Source organism: Athene cunicularia (assembly GCF_003259725.1).
Source record: "Athene cunicularia isolate RWA chromosome 2 unlocalized genomic scaffold, athCun1 chr2_part1, whole genome shotgun sequence".
Taxonomy (NCBI): domain Eukaryota; kingdom Metazoa; phylum Chordata; class Aves; order Strigiformes; family Strigidae; genus Athene; species Athene cunicularia.
Window position 1 is genome coordinate 132,746,496 of NW_020799095.1, and position 16,873 is coordinate 132,763,368.

The 16,873-nt window shown below is 41.7% G+C and overlaps 1 protein-coding gene across 1 annotated transcript; it reads left to right on the forward strand.

Moving 5' to 3' along the window:
* Positions 1 to 462: 462 nt before the first annotated feature.
* DCSTAMP (dendrocyte expressed seven transmembrane protein) lies at positions 463 to 8,611 on the forward strand. The gene is made up of 3 exons (XM_026841506.1): positions 463 to 1,488; positions 7,476 to 7,796; positions 8,516 to 8,611. Exons 1-3 carry the CDS (start codon positions 463 to 465, stop codon positions 8,609 to 8,611), a joined length of 1,443 nt encoding a protein of 480 aa, XP_026697307.1.
* The last annotated feature ends 8,262 nt before the right edge of the window (positions 8,612 to 16,873 follow it).

The following is a 16,873-nucleotide window of genomic DNA, read 5'->3' on the forward strand; positions in this document are numbered from 1 at the left end:
ATCTGCTCTGGATGGTCTTTGCGGGATGACCTGCACTCCCCTGCATCAGAGTACCCATGGGAAGTGTCCATGCTCCCCTCTTGCCCTTCCTGGCATCCCTGTAAGGCAAAGCTAGCGTCTGTGGGGAAGCACTGGGTGCTACGGGAGACTTGTGTCCCTCTCATACATATGCATACACATATATGTACATACGAACCTCTGTGTATACATAGCAAATGAGAAATCAAAGTGAACAAAAAGTAAAGGGACAAAAATACTTTGGAAAAAAGATAGAACACCTCTTAGAGTCACCTCTTCCGTGTTTATATATGTGATACTGGGGACAAAGATTTGGGTCTCACATGGGGTGGTTCAGTTAAAAGTACATCATTGTCAGTAGTGTGACCCTATAACTAACAGTATTTTTTTTTTTCCTTTCCTTTTACTTTGTGCCATTGCAGTGTCAGCAACAATCAGAAGAAAATGCGAACATTTGTCTCGATAGCCCAGAATGCATGGGGAATTTTTATATCTGAAAGGAAGCCTGGCTGGAAGTATCTGATGCAACTTTTTGCAGTTTGCTCTGCAGTTGGCTTCATCTCAAGCTTTCTCTTATTCCTTGGCATGTACTTCTCCCTGGCACACCACCCTTTGGGCCCCTTACTGATTTCTGGATTCATCTGGATCTCACTTTCTATTGCACTCTCATGTTTCAAGCACCTGCGCTGTTTTAGTGTCCTGTTCCTTCTTTCTTGTGGATTGCAAAATGGCAGGAATGCTCTTATTACTGCTGGCACAGGTGTTGTGGTGGCCGGCAACATCCAAAATATTTTTCATAACCTAAAGGTTCTCGCAGACAGTATAACATGTCATTTAGAGTATGAGAAATTTGACTTGATAAAATATTATGTTGATGCAGTAAAATGGATTTACGAGATGGCTAAGCTTTCCCCTGAACTATTTAAATATATAGTGTTCCTAAGGCATGAATTCACATCATCTTATTCGATTTTAGATGATGCATTAAAACAAGAGCTAAATGACACAAAGCAAGAAATCCAGAGAGTTGCTAACCAGATATCTTTTATGCTGACTATACTGCCCTATATAGGCCAGAAAGTATTGCCTGTAGTGGGGATTTTTCTAGTTTCTTTTGGAACTGGCCTCTTTATCAAAAAATTTTTGGGCCCTCACAGTGCCAAATTCAATAATATTTATATCACAAAACAGTTCATTGCATTTGATGAGCACCAAAAGCAACAGCAAAGACCCTGTCTTCTGCCACTTAACAGAAAAGAAAAAAAAGATTATGTGACAATTCCATCTTTCTGCCTCACAAGGAAGGACAGAAAAAACATGCAGCATTTTTTTCTCCCTGTAATTATTCATCTTTGCATCTGGCTTCTGTTTGCTGTACTGGATTATTTGTTTTATTGGTTAATTAATTCTGTGAATAAACATCTCCGAGAAGTACCGGATCTGGAGATTCAACTCAGCCTCTCTCAGCAAGTAAGTGCTTATCAGTACTCTATATTTCTTAGTTTAGTGTTTAAAATTTTTCTTCATCTTCAGCAGCTGCAGGAGCAGACATACAGCCAATGAGCCATCAGTTCTTTCATGAAATTATAATTTGTTTCAAAAAAGGCCGTTGCCTTTACAGATATGTGCATTGGATGGAACCTGACAGTTCTAATCACCTTCCAAAATGTCATCATATTTCTGGAAAATGGTAAATATAGGAAGAAGCGCTTTCATTTGTCCATTTATATATGTCGAGAAGACCTGAAACTTAAAATTGGAATCTCACAATGCTGACATTTGTGAAACACCACTTTTATAGTCAAAATGCCACTGTGACACCGACATAAGAGATACCTAGCTTTCTTTAGCTGAGTAGTGTGAGGAGCTCATAATTTTAAAAAAGCATGGCTGCATACACATGAAATAATAATAACACATTGCCAAAATCTCAAGCTTGATCAGTGGCATAGACAACCATGGAGTAATTAGGTTGGAAGGGATGTCTGGAGACCATCCAGACCAACCTCATGCTCAAAACGGGGACAACTTGAGAGTCAGATCAGATTGCTCAGGGTCTGTGAATAGTTCAAAAGCTGGAGGTTTCACTGCTGGAGTGTATGACCCATGTGATGTGTGGGCACATGAAAGCTGCCCAGTTTGATAGCTTGCAAGATCAGGCTTAAAATGTTTCCCAAAAGCATATAACCCTTTGATACTTTCAGGATATAAGACTTCAAAGGGATGCTTGACTGTTAGTACAATATGATATATGCTCTTTCTTCTGTCAAATTTTTCTTACTCAGCATTTTCTATTACTTCCTCTTAGAGCTCATAATAATGAGAATCCATTCCCAATTCTGCCATCCTCCCAAAATTCATCTAGCCAAAAGCAGTTCCACAGAGCAGAATTATTAAGGTGAGCAATGCAATAAATATGTTGATTGAATTTACAAGCAAACAGAAGAGAACATACAGTCTTTGGCAGATAGATTCTCATTCTCACTTTTCCATACATGACATACTGAACCTGTGTGTTGGTTTCTTCAGTCAGACCATGTTTTCTATGACACACTGCTAAATCATTGCAAGTTCAGCTTAGACAGTGTTGTGGAAGACTGGTGGTTCTGGTGTGTCATAGGACATTCATCTGTTTGAGACTGAACCATGAAGGGGAAGGGAGATGTAGTGGATAGAATCCTTGAGGAATGGGAGCACTTTAGGCAAATGTGAACTACTAATGAAATTAGCTGAAATGAAGTCAAGCTGCTTGTCAAATTCAGATAATATTTTGTATTGTATATCAAAATATAAAATTTTCCATGGGATAAAAATTAAATTATTGTCCAGTTTTATCTAAATGAAGAGTAGAAAAATGCAGTATCCATATGGCAGATACAAACCAAAGGTTCCCAGATTGTGTCAGTGGAAAATCACTTTCCTAGAGGGCAGAGGCTGCCAACTTCTAATTGTTACCCTTCTAACTGTTACTTGAATTTTCTGCCATGAAGATAGGTGCAAAAGCCATTGGATTCACTGTAATTCTGCAATAGTCACACGTATAGCAAGTCAGACCCATCTAGAAGACCTCAGATTCCTGTGCAAGAGCAGAGAGGGTTTAATGATCTGGTCAGTCAAATGTGAGATATGTTGAGGGCACAGATTGTTATGCATGCTAAAGGGCCTTTACAACACATATAAACCTTGCTGCTGCACAGCAGCTGTGTTCTAGCACCACCAAACCAGCATGTGAAATGTTCCTGGTCCCTGAAGTATGGTCCCTGACAGAAAAAGGGTTCAGGAGAACTGGCTGATTTTCAAAAATCACTTAGTCCAAGATCAAGAATTATTCATGCCAACTTCATCAAGCAACAGCAGCAGGAGACCAGCATGGATAAGCAAGGGGCTCCTGACAAAACTCAAATATAAAGAAGCAGCATACAGGAGGTGGAAGCAGGGACAGGGGGTCCAGGAGGAACATAGAGATACTGATTGTATAGGGATGCAGGCAAGAAAGCCAAAGCGCACCTGGAGCTGAATCAGGGGAGTCAGGTAAAGGGCAGCACAAAGGGCTTCTACAGGGCTATCAACAGCAAAAGACAGCCATGGGGAAATACAGGTCCATTGCTAAGTGCACTGGGGGTTCTGGTGACAAAGGACGTGGAAAAGCCCAAAGTAGTCAATGTCACCTTCAGCTCTGCCTTTACTAGGAAGAGCAGCCATCAGAAATCCCAAGCCTCTGAGACCAGAGAGCAAGTCTGGAGCAAGGATCAGCTTAGAGAACATTTAAACAGAGTCCATGGGACCTTATGGTTCCCCCCTGCAAAGCCACCCACAGGTGATGAGAGAGCTGGCTGATGTCACTGTGAGGCCACTCTTGATTATCTTTGAAAGGCCATGGCACCTGGGAGAGGTTCCTGAGGACTGGAAAGAAGCAATTGTCTCTTCCATCTTCAGAAAAGACAAGGAGAAGGATCCAGGGAACTACAGTCTGGTCAACTTCACCTTGATTCCTGGGAAAGTGATGGAGAATATAACTGTGGAAGCCATTTGCAAACACATGAAGTCCAGGAAGAATATTAGGAGTATTCAGCATGGATTTATAAATGCTAAATCATGCTTGACCAACCAAACAGCATTCTATGATACAATCACTGGTTTGTTGGATGAAGAGAGAACAGTGGATGCTGAATCTACATTTATTAGGGTCTGTGACAGTGTCTTCCACAATATCCTCATTGCCAGACTGATGAAGCATGGGCTACATAAATGAAGAATGATGTGATCTAAAAATTGGCTGAAGTGCTGAACCTAAAAAATTCTGATTAGTGGAACAAAGTAATTTCTGATGTCCCCCAGGAATAGACACTGGAACCTATACTGTTTAACTTATTGATTAATGAACTGAACAGAGGAACAGATTGTAGCCACACAAGTTTGCAGATAATATAGAACTGGGAAGAGTAGCTGAAACACCAGTGAACTGCGCTGCCATTCAGAGGGACCTGGAAAGGCTAGAGAATTGGGCTGACAGGAACCTCACAATGGTCGCAAAGAGAAATGCCATGTCTTGCTGTCTTTGACAAGAAATAACCCCAGGCACTATCGGGGTCCAACTGGCTGGGAGGTGGCTTTACAGAAAAAGTCCCTGAGAGTTCTGATGGATACCATGTTGACCACAAGCCTGCAATGTGCCTTTCTGGCAAATGAAGAGATATCCTGGGCTGCATTAGGCAGAGTGTTGTCAGCAGGCTGAGAGTGGTGATCCTTCCCCTCTGCTTAGCACTGATGAGACCCAGTACAAGAGAGGCATATACTGGAGTGAGTTGAGAAAATGGTCAAGAAGATGATTAAAGGACTGGAGCATCTGTCATGTGAGGAGAGACTGAGACAGCTGGCGCTGTTCAGCTTGGAAAGAGATGGCTTGGGAGTTTCTCATCAGTGTGTATAAATACGTTATTGGGGTGTGGGTGTAAGAAAGAGGAGCCAGACTCTTCTCAGTGGTGCCCAGTGCAGGGACAAGAGGCAATGGGCACAAATTAAAGGAAATTCCATTTCAACATTAATTTTTTTTTTTTTTACTCTTCAGGTGATCAAACACTAGATATTAAAAATCCAGCTGAACACAATCCTAAAGCAACCTACTGTATCTTCAGTTATTCTCTTTGTACTGCTGTATACAGTTTTGCCTGTGTTTCTAATCCTTTGATTAGAATACCTTAAGGACAGCTGCTTATCATGACCTGCTGTGTTGGGTTCATGTGTGGCAGTGTTTTGTTAGCAGGAAAAGGGGGCTACAGGTTTGGATCCTCTGAGAAGCTTCTAGAAGCTCCCCCATCTCCAGGTTGGACCTGTCTCTGGCCAAGGCCGAGCCAGTTAGTGATACTAGCTGAACCTCTGCAACAGTGCATTTAGGAAGGGGAACCTGGGAGGAGAAGGAGTTGTAAGGGAAATACCTATGAAAACACTGAGGCCAATTGAAGAGATGAGGAGAGTGAGATGCACCAGAGAAGAGGTTCCCCTGCAGCCCATGGACATCACTAGTGGAGCATATGCCAACATACAGCCTGTGGAAGACCCCACACCGGAGCAGATGCCTGCCCCCAAAGGAGGCCGGGACTCTGAGGTAAGCCCTCACTGGAGCAGACTGTTGCTCAGAGGACTGCACCCCATGGAAGGGACTCACACTGGAGCAATCCATGAAAAGCTGCAGCCCTGTGGAAAGGACTCATGTTGGAGACGTTCATGGAGGACTGTTTCCCGTGAGAGGGACCCCATGCTGGAGCAGAGGAAGAGTGTGAGTCCTCCCCCCTGAGGAGGAAGGAGCAGCATGGGTGCTGAACTGATGGCTGGATGCTGAAGTGCTCTGCTGGACGGGAGAAGGTAGAGAAATCAGGAGCAAAGCTGAGCCTGGGAAGAAGGGAAGGTGTTTTTAAGATATAGTTGTATTTCTCAATGTCCTACTCTCTTTGACTGGTAACTTAGTGGTGGTGGTGGTGGTGGTGGTGGTGTTCAAATTAAGTTGATGTTCTTTTCCCTCCCCAATCGAGTCTGTCTTTTGCCTGTGACCATAACTGATGAATCATCCCACCCTGTTCTTGTCTTGATCCTGAGCCTTTTGTTTTATATTCACCTCCCTGTCTCTGGGGATGAAGGAGTGAGCAAGCAGGTGTGTGGTGCTCAGTTGTCTTCTGGGCTTAAACCACAACACCCGCCTTAGATGTGACCCAAGTCAGGGCAAAGAAGGAGCTTAGTCCCACCATCTGTGGACAGAGGGCCTGAGCCTGACCCTGTCTGGCTGATTCATGAGTCCTGTGCTATGAAGTTGGTCTCTATGTGTTTCAGTGTTCACTCCAGTGGAAACCTGTTTGATTCTCCCAAAACAGAAAATTATGCCTTCATCAGATTGTTTCTGACAGCCACATGAAAATTTAAAATTTAATCTCAACAGATTTGTCATAAAAAGCCTCAGGGCTGCTGATCTCAGGGAGTCTAGAAAGCTGGTTGGGTGAGCAGGACAGACTCAGCAACTTCTTGAGATGTTTAGTATGACCAGTAACGCTCTTCATGCACTTGTACCCCTGTTCCACATTGAGTCCCTAATGCAGTTTTTCCTTGCTTAAACATTGGTTCAGATTAGGCACAAAATGTACTGAGATAGACAGGAACAGGATAATGTCAAGAAAAGATGAACAGGCTGAAAATGTATAGCATGCTTTGGGGACCTGATTCTTCCAATGATCATGTAAGCGAAGTGCCTGGCCTCTGTAGGGTAGTTAGAAGAGCCACAAGGAAGAGTTACATATCCTCCTGACACAGTCAGAAAAGAGGGCTGGGTGAATCAGCTCCCTACAGTGTTCCTACACACAGAGCAGAATGTTGCCTGCCAGTATGAAATACTGGTCCCAACAGCATGTCTAATTTAGTCCCTCTCATCCAGCAATGCAGTCCACAAACAGTGCAAGACATCAGCTTTTCTAAGCCAAGGCATCTAGTAGAGGTGGCTTTGTGTGACAACCTCGTGGTCAGAGCCTCTGCCTAGGTGGGTGTGGAAGCACTGCTGGTCATGTACTGAGCCACCACCAAAGGGATGGGTACACTCTGCTCTGCTGTTTTACTCTGAAGGAAGGACCCTCTAACGGAGTATCTGAGCAGATTCATGGGAGTGGTAATATATTAAATCATTATAGTCAGATTAGCTAAATGTTTGTCTATCAGAGCCACTGAGAAAGTAAGCTCTTAATAGTCCAAATTATGTCACGGTCTCCCAAAACAAATGGTGATAATGCAGTCTGAAACATTTATAAATATCCAATAAATATATTGTTATCAGCATAGCATATATAGACACTGGATGGACTAGATGATTTATGGTCCTTGGTAAATATGAATGTCCGGTGGGAGAAATATTAAGAAAGGAGGGAATGAGTACTATAACCAACTCTTTTTTTTTTTTTTTTCCCCCTTTTCTTATGCAGAGGAATGAGAACAGCTTCATCTTTGGTATGAGAGAGCATATTGAAAAGACTAATCCTTTCAAGATCTCTTTGTTTAAGCATGACTGCATCCCTCAGCCAGAGCTTGTTCTCTCCACAACATGGATCCAGCTTGGAGTCATCATCATCTTCTTAATCATTTTTGGGTTATTCTCTGGCCTCCTGACCCAACTTAAAATACTCATTTCAACTTCATTTTATCCTGACACCGAGATGAAACGGATACATTATTTGCATGCAAAATTACTCAAGAAAAGAGCAAAGCTACAAGAGAAAACTGGGAAGAACATGTTTGCTAGAACGGTAAGCCATCAGCTCCAGGGGGAAAAAAAATCTCCCACTCTCAGGGTGGTAGCCAGATCCAGGAAATACTTAAACACTTGGTAATTTCAGTTGTATGCTAATAGACTTTTCCCAGTGCTCTCCTGCACAGAAGCCACTGACAGGTTGCCTATTGGTGAGATTAGATCATATATAATTGTTTTGTTCTGTCCTGCAACACATGTGCATCAGATATGACATGGGTACACCCAAATACTACGTGTTGGCAGGAAAACACTCCTCAGACTTAGAGCTCTCCAGAGAAGAAACTCGGTTTTCATGAACATATGAAAAGCACCTCTAGCACAAAGGGTATTCCTGCAGTCTAGACATCAAATGTTAGGCATTTGTGAGCAGCCTTTTAATGTTGAGAAAGATGTTCAGTTGTTGCTTAGCAAAATGGAAGGTGATATATTTCTGTTTTAAAACACAGTAGGAGTGCAACTGCAAATACCATTAGAAAACAGAACTTTTTACTTGCAGAAACATTTGTCCTGTATATATATATATGCATATATACACTAGTGGAAATAACAAACATGAATATATTTATGGAAAATCCATATAGATACTGCAGACACATATAGTTTGGTTTGGGTTTTTTTAACAGCCTTCAATACTGACTACACAGGATGCTTGTGTCTGGGCAATCTCTAACTCAGTAATACTTTGATCATAGCAGCATATTTCTTTCTTTCCAGGTCAGCTTTTGGTTTCCAATACTCAAGGCAAGAAAGGCAGTCAAGAAGAAAGAAGAGTGTGGCAAAAGACAACACAATGTGAAAGAGACCAAGTGAATGTTTGGATAAGGTTGAGAAGATCTAGCTCCACAGGGACCTCCGGTTTGCACTCATCTTTCCTATGGAATGTCAATTTTGAAATGTAAAAATTAGGATCAAAGGCTAATCATCAGTATTTTGGAAAAGTGTGGAAAAGAAGCCATGGGAGATATTGTGCTCTTCACCACAAGAGCACTCCATGTTGCATTAATACTCATTTTTCTACTTGGGGTCTGCATTGTCTGGTACTTTAGTAATCCATGGAGGGTCTGTTCTTCTGTGTAAGAACAGTCAAACAGCTTGGAGCTTTTAGGACTACAGCACAAACCTCTTTGGGCTGAGCTAACAGAGGACATACTGGCAGCAGCAGGATTGTCTTCTTCACGTTTGCCAGACACGGAAGATAGAAGAGGCTGCCCATTGGCTTCTGGTCTGGCCAAGTGCCTAACTAGAGGACTTGGATGTTTCTAGACTTTTCTATCTATTTCTCAGCCCTCAACTGCCCCAAACCCTTCAGCCTGGTTCTCTCCCATCCCTAGCTTCTTATACCTGCTCTGGCCCCTGTAGCTGTCTCTTCAAGCAGGGCCAATACTCTATATGCTCTGTCAAACTTCTAGCCCAGGCAAACTCTCCCTCCCACCTCAGCTCTCCCACTTACTTTTGATGATTTGTCTCTCAGAAGTTTCTTGTCCCATACTCCCACTCAGAATCTTGGTTTTAGACTCCCACTTTCACTTATCCATAGACATAGTTACTGCAGATTGTCCTGTACCTTTGATGATCATGAGAGAGGTAATGTAGCACATGCAGAAGTGAGGATGCTCACGAGAGCTAGGAAACAGAGGAATCAGGTGCCGTGGGTCCAAACAAGCTGTTTTAGAGGTGTAGGAGCATTTAAACAGAGGTGAACAATGCTTTGAATCTTGCAGTCTGTAGGAGCTTGCAGAAGTGGTAAAAATGGGCTTAATTATGTTGCTAAAGCCACCATTGTTGTCAGTGAAACAAACCTGAGCTAATACTGAGTAATTCACCTATTCAACTAACATCAGTGATGCTACCTCTGTGTGACACAAGAACAGATGCTAAAAGCATAAAGACACAGGAATGGCTTGACTGATGTGGCAGTAAAGATTTAATATAGAGCTAAAAATCCACCCAACAGGCAGTGTACTCTTGATTTTCAGCCACAGCCAACCTTTCTTTAGGTTGTATGATAACAAACTGTACTCTGTTCTCTGTAATATGTGCATGGTCCCAAGGCAGCCATTGATTGATGTCTCTGTTATCTGAATGAATAAAAACTTATTTAAAACTTTCCAGTAGCAAGTGTCAGGAGTTATTTCCCATCTGTAACACTGAAAAATGCCAAGTCTTTTTTTCCTTTGGGTCTTCCAAATGAAGCCTCACTCCTTCATGCCCACAGATGATTCAGGTTGCTGGTGTGCCAACAATTTGCCTCTAAAAAAATGAGGTGCTAGATTAAATCCATGCATTATTAAGGGGTGTGCTGAATGTCTCTGTGTGGCCTGACTATGTCCCCTTTTACTAAAGTGGGACAGCCATGGATAGTAGCAGAACACCATTTATATCCCTGGTACTATTGTCAAGGACCCACAGCAAGAAGCATTCTGGTGGAAAAGCAGCTATTTGAAGGTTGCTCTAAATTTGTTTTCACACAACAGACTAGCTGTACCTAGACTAGCTGTCCAGGTACTATTGACAAGAGTGTTCATTCTTGTTATCTTGTTATTACTGCAGATGGAAGGGAAGAGTTAAATGTCAGCAAGAGCTGAGCATTTTTGGCTGAGTTCTGACAAGTTCATTGCTGGTTGGAGTTGGATGTGCTGCTTTCAATCCCAAAGGACAGGCTGGTGAGGAGCCCTGATCTCCTACTGCTTACAATACCCAAAGGCAGGGACAGGTCTGATTGACAGCATTACCACAAAACACTACCTGCTTCACTTGGCAACAGGAAGGCAAAATCTGTTTTGGAGTTTCTCGCTTTTCCTGTTTGATGGTGTGTTGCCACCCAACACACCTTTTCTCTCTGTTGTTCTGCAAGCAGCAAGTGAAAGCTTTGCAGCACATGGGAATGGTTCATCAAAATGACTCAGACAGGGATCAATGGTTGGGAGAGATACCTAAATATGTTAGGATTTTGAGTTCTGGAGTATGCTTTCAGGACAGTACTATCTCTGTACTTTGCATTTCCTTAAGGAATTTAACCCTAGTGGGAAGGACTGATTATGAAAAAAGCCTTTGGCAGGACAGATGAAATCTTGCAGTTTACAGAACAGTGTTGTATCTGAATGCTAGGGCTCTCGAACGCTAACTGGCAGGGCAGCTTACTATTACTTAGCTTGCCCCCTCAAATTGGCAAGAGTCATGGCAGTGATAAAACCCAGTCATTGGGAAACTAATTGTAATTCCATGCAAAATGTTCAGCTCTGATAAACATTTTACCTAGATGCTTGACCCCACTACCAGTATCACATGACATGGAAAAGCCTAAGGTACTTATTTGTCTTGGTCTTTACAGGTAAGACTGATCTTTAGCCATGCCAGGCCCCTCAGACCAGAGGGAAAGTCTGGAGCAAGGAAGACTTACTCATCCCGTGAAGGATGACATGCTTAGAAAGCACTTAAACACACTGGATATATTAAGTCCATAGGACATGATGGGAGGCACCCATGGGTGCTGAGGGTGCTGGCTGGTGTCCTTGTGAGGCAACTCTTGATTATCTTTGAAAGGTCATGGTGATCAGAAGTTATTGAGGACTAGAAGAAAGTGAATGTCACTTCCGTCTTCAAGAAGGGCATGAAGGAGGATCTGTGAAACTACAGGTTTGTCATCCTCAATCTGTGAGAAGGTGATGGAGCAGTTTCCCCTGGAAGCTACTTCCAAACATAAAGGCCAGAAACTCGACTGGGACATCACCTAAACATAAGAAAAACTTTGTACTGCGAGGGTAGTCAAACACTGGAACAGGTTGCCCAGGAAGGTTATGGAGCTTCCATCCTTGGAGATGTTCAAAACTGAACATGGCTTTGAGCAATGCAAAGCAGTGGGCCTGGAGTAGGTATATCTAGAGGTGCCTGCCAGCCTCAGAGACTCTGTGATTTGGTGACTTTTATACAAAACATTGCAGAAAACATATTAGACATGTGCAGCAAAAGCTTGTTTTAATTTGTAAATGTGCTAGGCCAGCATCAGGGTGCCACATGAAAAGTACTGGTAACACACTTGAGTGGACTAATGTACTGTTTGCTTCTGTGACCATACACATGCATACCCATGTGCTGAAGGTGAGCTGAATGGCAGACCAAGGAGGTAAGTTTGCTCTTCCCCATCTCCCTAAATGTGGGTTACCAGGGAAAATGGCACATTCTGTACTTTTCTTTTTTTTTTTTAAAATTCTAAAACAAAATTACCTTCCATATCTCAAAGACATTGAGGTTTATCTCAGCGCTAGAACATTTCTTACCCCAATCTACAGTATTAGGTTTATTCCTTCAGCTGCCCAGTCATCCTCTTTAGTTGTACAGAAGAAAATGGAAGGTTTATCTCTTCCCTGGCATTACACAGAGACAATTTTCTCATTCTCTGCAGACCTTGCTTGGATTCTGTTTTCTCCCATTTTTTTCTGTCCTGTGAGCTAGGGAAGTCTGGGGGTTTGTTTATCTTCAGCTGTCTCCTCTGCAAGTTGTTCAGCTATTTCCTTGGCCTCTCTGTTTACCATAACCCTCAACCACATGATTACATTGTTCTTTTTCTTTTTTTTAAAAAAAAGGTCTACAAGTTACAATAAAAACCAGTATTCCATCCACAAGTATTTCTGTTCCTCTTCTTGCCTGCTCTCTCCTCACATTTTCTACATTTTATTTTGCATCTTTTTCCCTGTCTTTGTCATTCAAATTCTTCTTTCCTCTTCTGGTATGTCTTTTTCCTCTCCAATAGATCATTCTTCCCATACATAAAAGCATGCATTTTTTCTTTCTGCTGACCACAAGTGAATTACAGGTACAGTCGACATTAAGGATTTTATTTATTCATTTATTAGCTTAATGGAAATTTTTAATAACTCACATTACTGGGCATTGTCTCTAACTGCCTCTCTAAGTCTTGTCAGAAAAGTATTCATATACCAGCAACACTAAAAACAAGAGTCTGAGGAGAAGTCTGGATTTGGCTTCTGACTCATTCATCCCTTTCCTTCCCCCAGCTCGCAGCAGAGTTCAGCTTCCTTTTTAAACATCCTTTGCTAGTGTAGAAGCTGTTTGATTTACTGTGAAAAATCTCACAATTGGATCAAATCTGGCTTGTAAAATTAATGAAAGGATGACCTGATTTTCTTCTGCAGATAATTCAGAGAGACATGGTAGTGCTCCTGACCCTCCTGAAGCACCATACAAATGAGGTCAGTTCCTTTCAACAATTGTGTTTGTGGAACTCTCCTTATCACCACCCCATACCCCCAAACTTTGCTTGGTCCATAGCTGAGCTAAAGGCTTTGTTTCCTCTCTGCTACTTTTGTTGCAGCATTTCGTATGGGCAGCCGGGTGTGCAAAGTCAGAGGATGTGAGGTTCACAGCTGCTTTCACCCTGATCCCTGCTCTGCCAATATTGACTCACTGTGTTTTCATCACAGTTTAAATAGCCCAGAGATGCTTGCAGTTAAAGACAAACAAGCAAAGCCTTTCCTCTAGTTCTGTTTTACATAGCAAAAATGTAAAGTAAGGATCGAAGGATCACTCTCTGCTGATCCTGCAATAAAGCCTGAAAATGGGGATGCTATTGTCGACTTTATGGGCACAGACTTCAAAATATGTGAAGACGCTTCATGTGGGTGATGCTGTGCAGGAGAGTAACTTCCTTCTCATTTCATTCCTGATACATAATACCAGCTCTGCCCTCCAGTGGCCCAGTAAAGCTACATGCCCCAGTGCTGCTACTCTCTGTAGAGTACTGGTACTTCAGGCTGAAGAGAGAAGCACTGCAATTGGTGCTTGCACCACAGCCATGAGCTTTTCACAGGTAGTGAAATGATAGCCAACAGACAACCAGGTGATAAACATATACCGGCAAATGATGGGGATGAAAGCAGTATTAGGTATGCAAGGATCAGATCTCCCAAATGTCTCTGTTCCTGCACCCAGAATCCATATCACCAGGGAGAATGGAGTACTTAAGATCCCAAATTTCTGTCTGGCTGGGGAGAGTGACAAAAAAGTCATTAACAGCTTTTTTTTTCTTACTTTAACAATGTATTTCAGTCTTCTACCTTTTCGTACAAGAGAGAGGGGAAAACAGCAGAATCCCAAAGAGCTAAGGAAGGAAAGGATGTTCTGTGTTTGAGCCTCAACAAAATAGATCCTCATCTCCTCTATACTGAGATGTATTGATTCAGAGAAAAAGGGTTGTAATGCAGAAATACCACCTCTCAAAGCAATCAGAGATGGCCTACTCTAGCTGAGTGACCAATGGTCTGAGAAAGAGTCAAAGAAAGCCAATATTTTTCTCAATAGGCACTGGAGAAGCCTGAGGATGGTGGCTAAGAGGTATGATTCAAACATCTGGGAAAGCAGTTGTTGTCTTACCTCCCCATGAAAAGATCAAGGAAACTGTGTGGGCTGCAGAAATCATCTCTAAACCAGCTTTCCAACCTAGCGTGGGGCTTCTGTTCTCTTAGGACAACAGTTATAGCACAGCCCCAGCAACAACTCGGTGACAATGTAATAAACAAGCAGTAGCTGGAATAAGGTTGTAGGACAAATTCAGAAGTCTTGTCAGGGTCTAGAGACTGGGGCAGGACTGAGAGAAATGTATTTTATAATCCCATTGCATCCCAAAATAACTATAGGCCTACTAGAAAAAATATCCTACTATATTCAGTTGATTTGTCATTCATTACTGGTGTTTTGGAATAGAGACCTGGGTGGTTCTGAAATCGCAGTGCTGTGAAGATTCCACCATTATAGAGTGCCCCACAGAAGTGGAAAAATAACAAGAACCACAGAGATTTGGAGCCTGACAATCTCATCTTTAGCAATAGAGCCTGAATAGCACAGCTGAAATACTTTTGATGTTACAGAGTTTCTCAAGGGCTATTACTTGGCATCTTGTGGTCAGAGGCAGGATTCAGGTACTAGGACCAGAGCAGCATGTGTCATGGCAAAACAGTTATTCATAAATAACACAAACCTGACAGGCTCAATAACTTGTTGCACTCAAGGCCATAAAAATACACCAGATGATTTGGTGTAAATCCCAGTTAATAATATGAAGGTAATTTTTTTCATGACATCTGCACAATAGTCAAAACAGTCATTGGAATTAAAAAGTAGGTACTTATTAAGAAAAAAATCCAAAGGCTAGCCCCTATGAGGAGAATAATCCATGGTACAGAGCAGTAAATACCAACATGGGGATCAGGAACTCTTTTCTAATTTTACAGGGAGAAGCTGCCTCAGTTCTAATCTAATAAAAAAATATGTAGGAAACCTAAAAAGATTATATATTTTTCTACAGATAATACACTTTCATGATTTGCAAAGCTCAATTTACAAAATGTGTGTTTATATAACTCATAAAACTACTATGTTATCATACTGTGAAAACATCTGTTTTTAGAAAAATCAGTAACTTTGTTACTTTGGGCTTTCATGATCTGTAGTCTTTTGTATCACTTTGATCTCAGTAGGTGTCCCAAGAGCCCAAAAGACATTTGAAAGTCCTGGGCCCATCCACAGTATCCAGAAGACTGACAGCCTTTACTCCTGCATTTCATTTCTGTCATAATAGAGTCATTTTGGTCTTGAGCAACTCGCTTAAGCCAACACTGAATGTTAAACATAAGGTAATTTCACACATTCAATCACTTGAGTGATTTCAGAGCTTCGAGTATCCATAGTTCTCACAACTGTAACATTCCAATTATATTTACTTGTCTCTCAGGTATATCATGCAATTGCAAGGCTCTAATAATTGTTAAAAACTGAAGCCTCAGATGAAAGATTCCACACAAATATGTTATTGTTAAAAGTAGAAACAGGTCCTTTCTCCCCCTGTTTTTTCCCCTATTCTTCCCAAATTTCTGCTCTACTTCCAAGGTAGCAGAAGATTACTTAAAAAGAGGGGATTCATACTTGACATGCACTCTTGAGGAGACAAAACAAAGACAGGCATCCTTCATACGAGAAAATCTGAGTTATGAGAGGCAAAGACAGGCTAGGTGGAAGGTGGCTGCACAGTAGACATCTGCACCATAGTTAGTCACACTGTACTTTCTTTGTAGTCAATGGAGACAAACTGGCATTGCAAGAAAATTACTTATCCCAAAGGAGAACAGCTCTGGACAGGCTCATCTAGCCTGCTTTAGATCTTGAAGCACAGATGTATAATGTTCCAGAAGTACCTTTATCTCTCTTGATTACAGAGGGAGACTAGACAACAAACTCAGATGCAGACCATTGCGGTATAGAAGTCTGCACTGAACAGTGAACCCCGGTCCCTTGTAATAGCCATTGTAATAGTGCTGGATCCCTGGTTCTGCTCTTCTGCTGCCCCAAAGACAACCTGAGAAATAGGAACCTGTGCTAGCTCTTCCTGAACATCCCCATGCTTACCCTCCATCATCTTACAAAGAAAATTCTCCTTTACTATTCAGAGACACAAGAACTACCGATTAGTAGTTTTTTTCTCATATGAGCTCATATGTCTCTGTATGCCTACGAATATAGCAGGAACTACAAGCCTGCTTTCCACTGTCAAATTTAAAATAACAGTAATTATCATATTCTTTCTGTATCTGTCTTTAAATATGAAAGTCTTTCTGTGTCTGATTGGCTCATGGATTGCAAAAAAACTATAGGTTATACTGTTTCTACACATAGGAAAATAAACTCACTGTGCAGGTGTTTTTGTGTTGGCCTCATTTCTCTCTTAAATATTCCCCAGTGACAGTTGCCTAAAAAGAACGGCTATCACATGTGAAAATGCAGCTTTAACCAACATTCTAGGTTTCCAAGGCAAAACCTGTCTAAATATGGTAAAAGAATCATGCTTCTAAGAATACAATTTCATTTTTTTAAAAAAAATAATTAGGAATTCTATCCTACAAAACCCAAATTATTAGTTACATTAGGGAAAAATCTCATATCAGTTTAAAAAGTGTTCTGAAATTAATTCATTATGCTCTTGCTCTGGTGATCCCACTTCATAAGCCTTCAAGTTACGGGTGTGTGTCTCTCTATAAAGCCAGAACACAATATCGTAGGTGA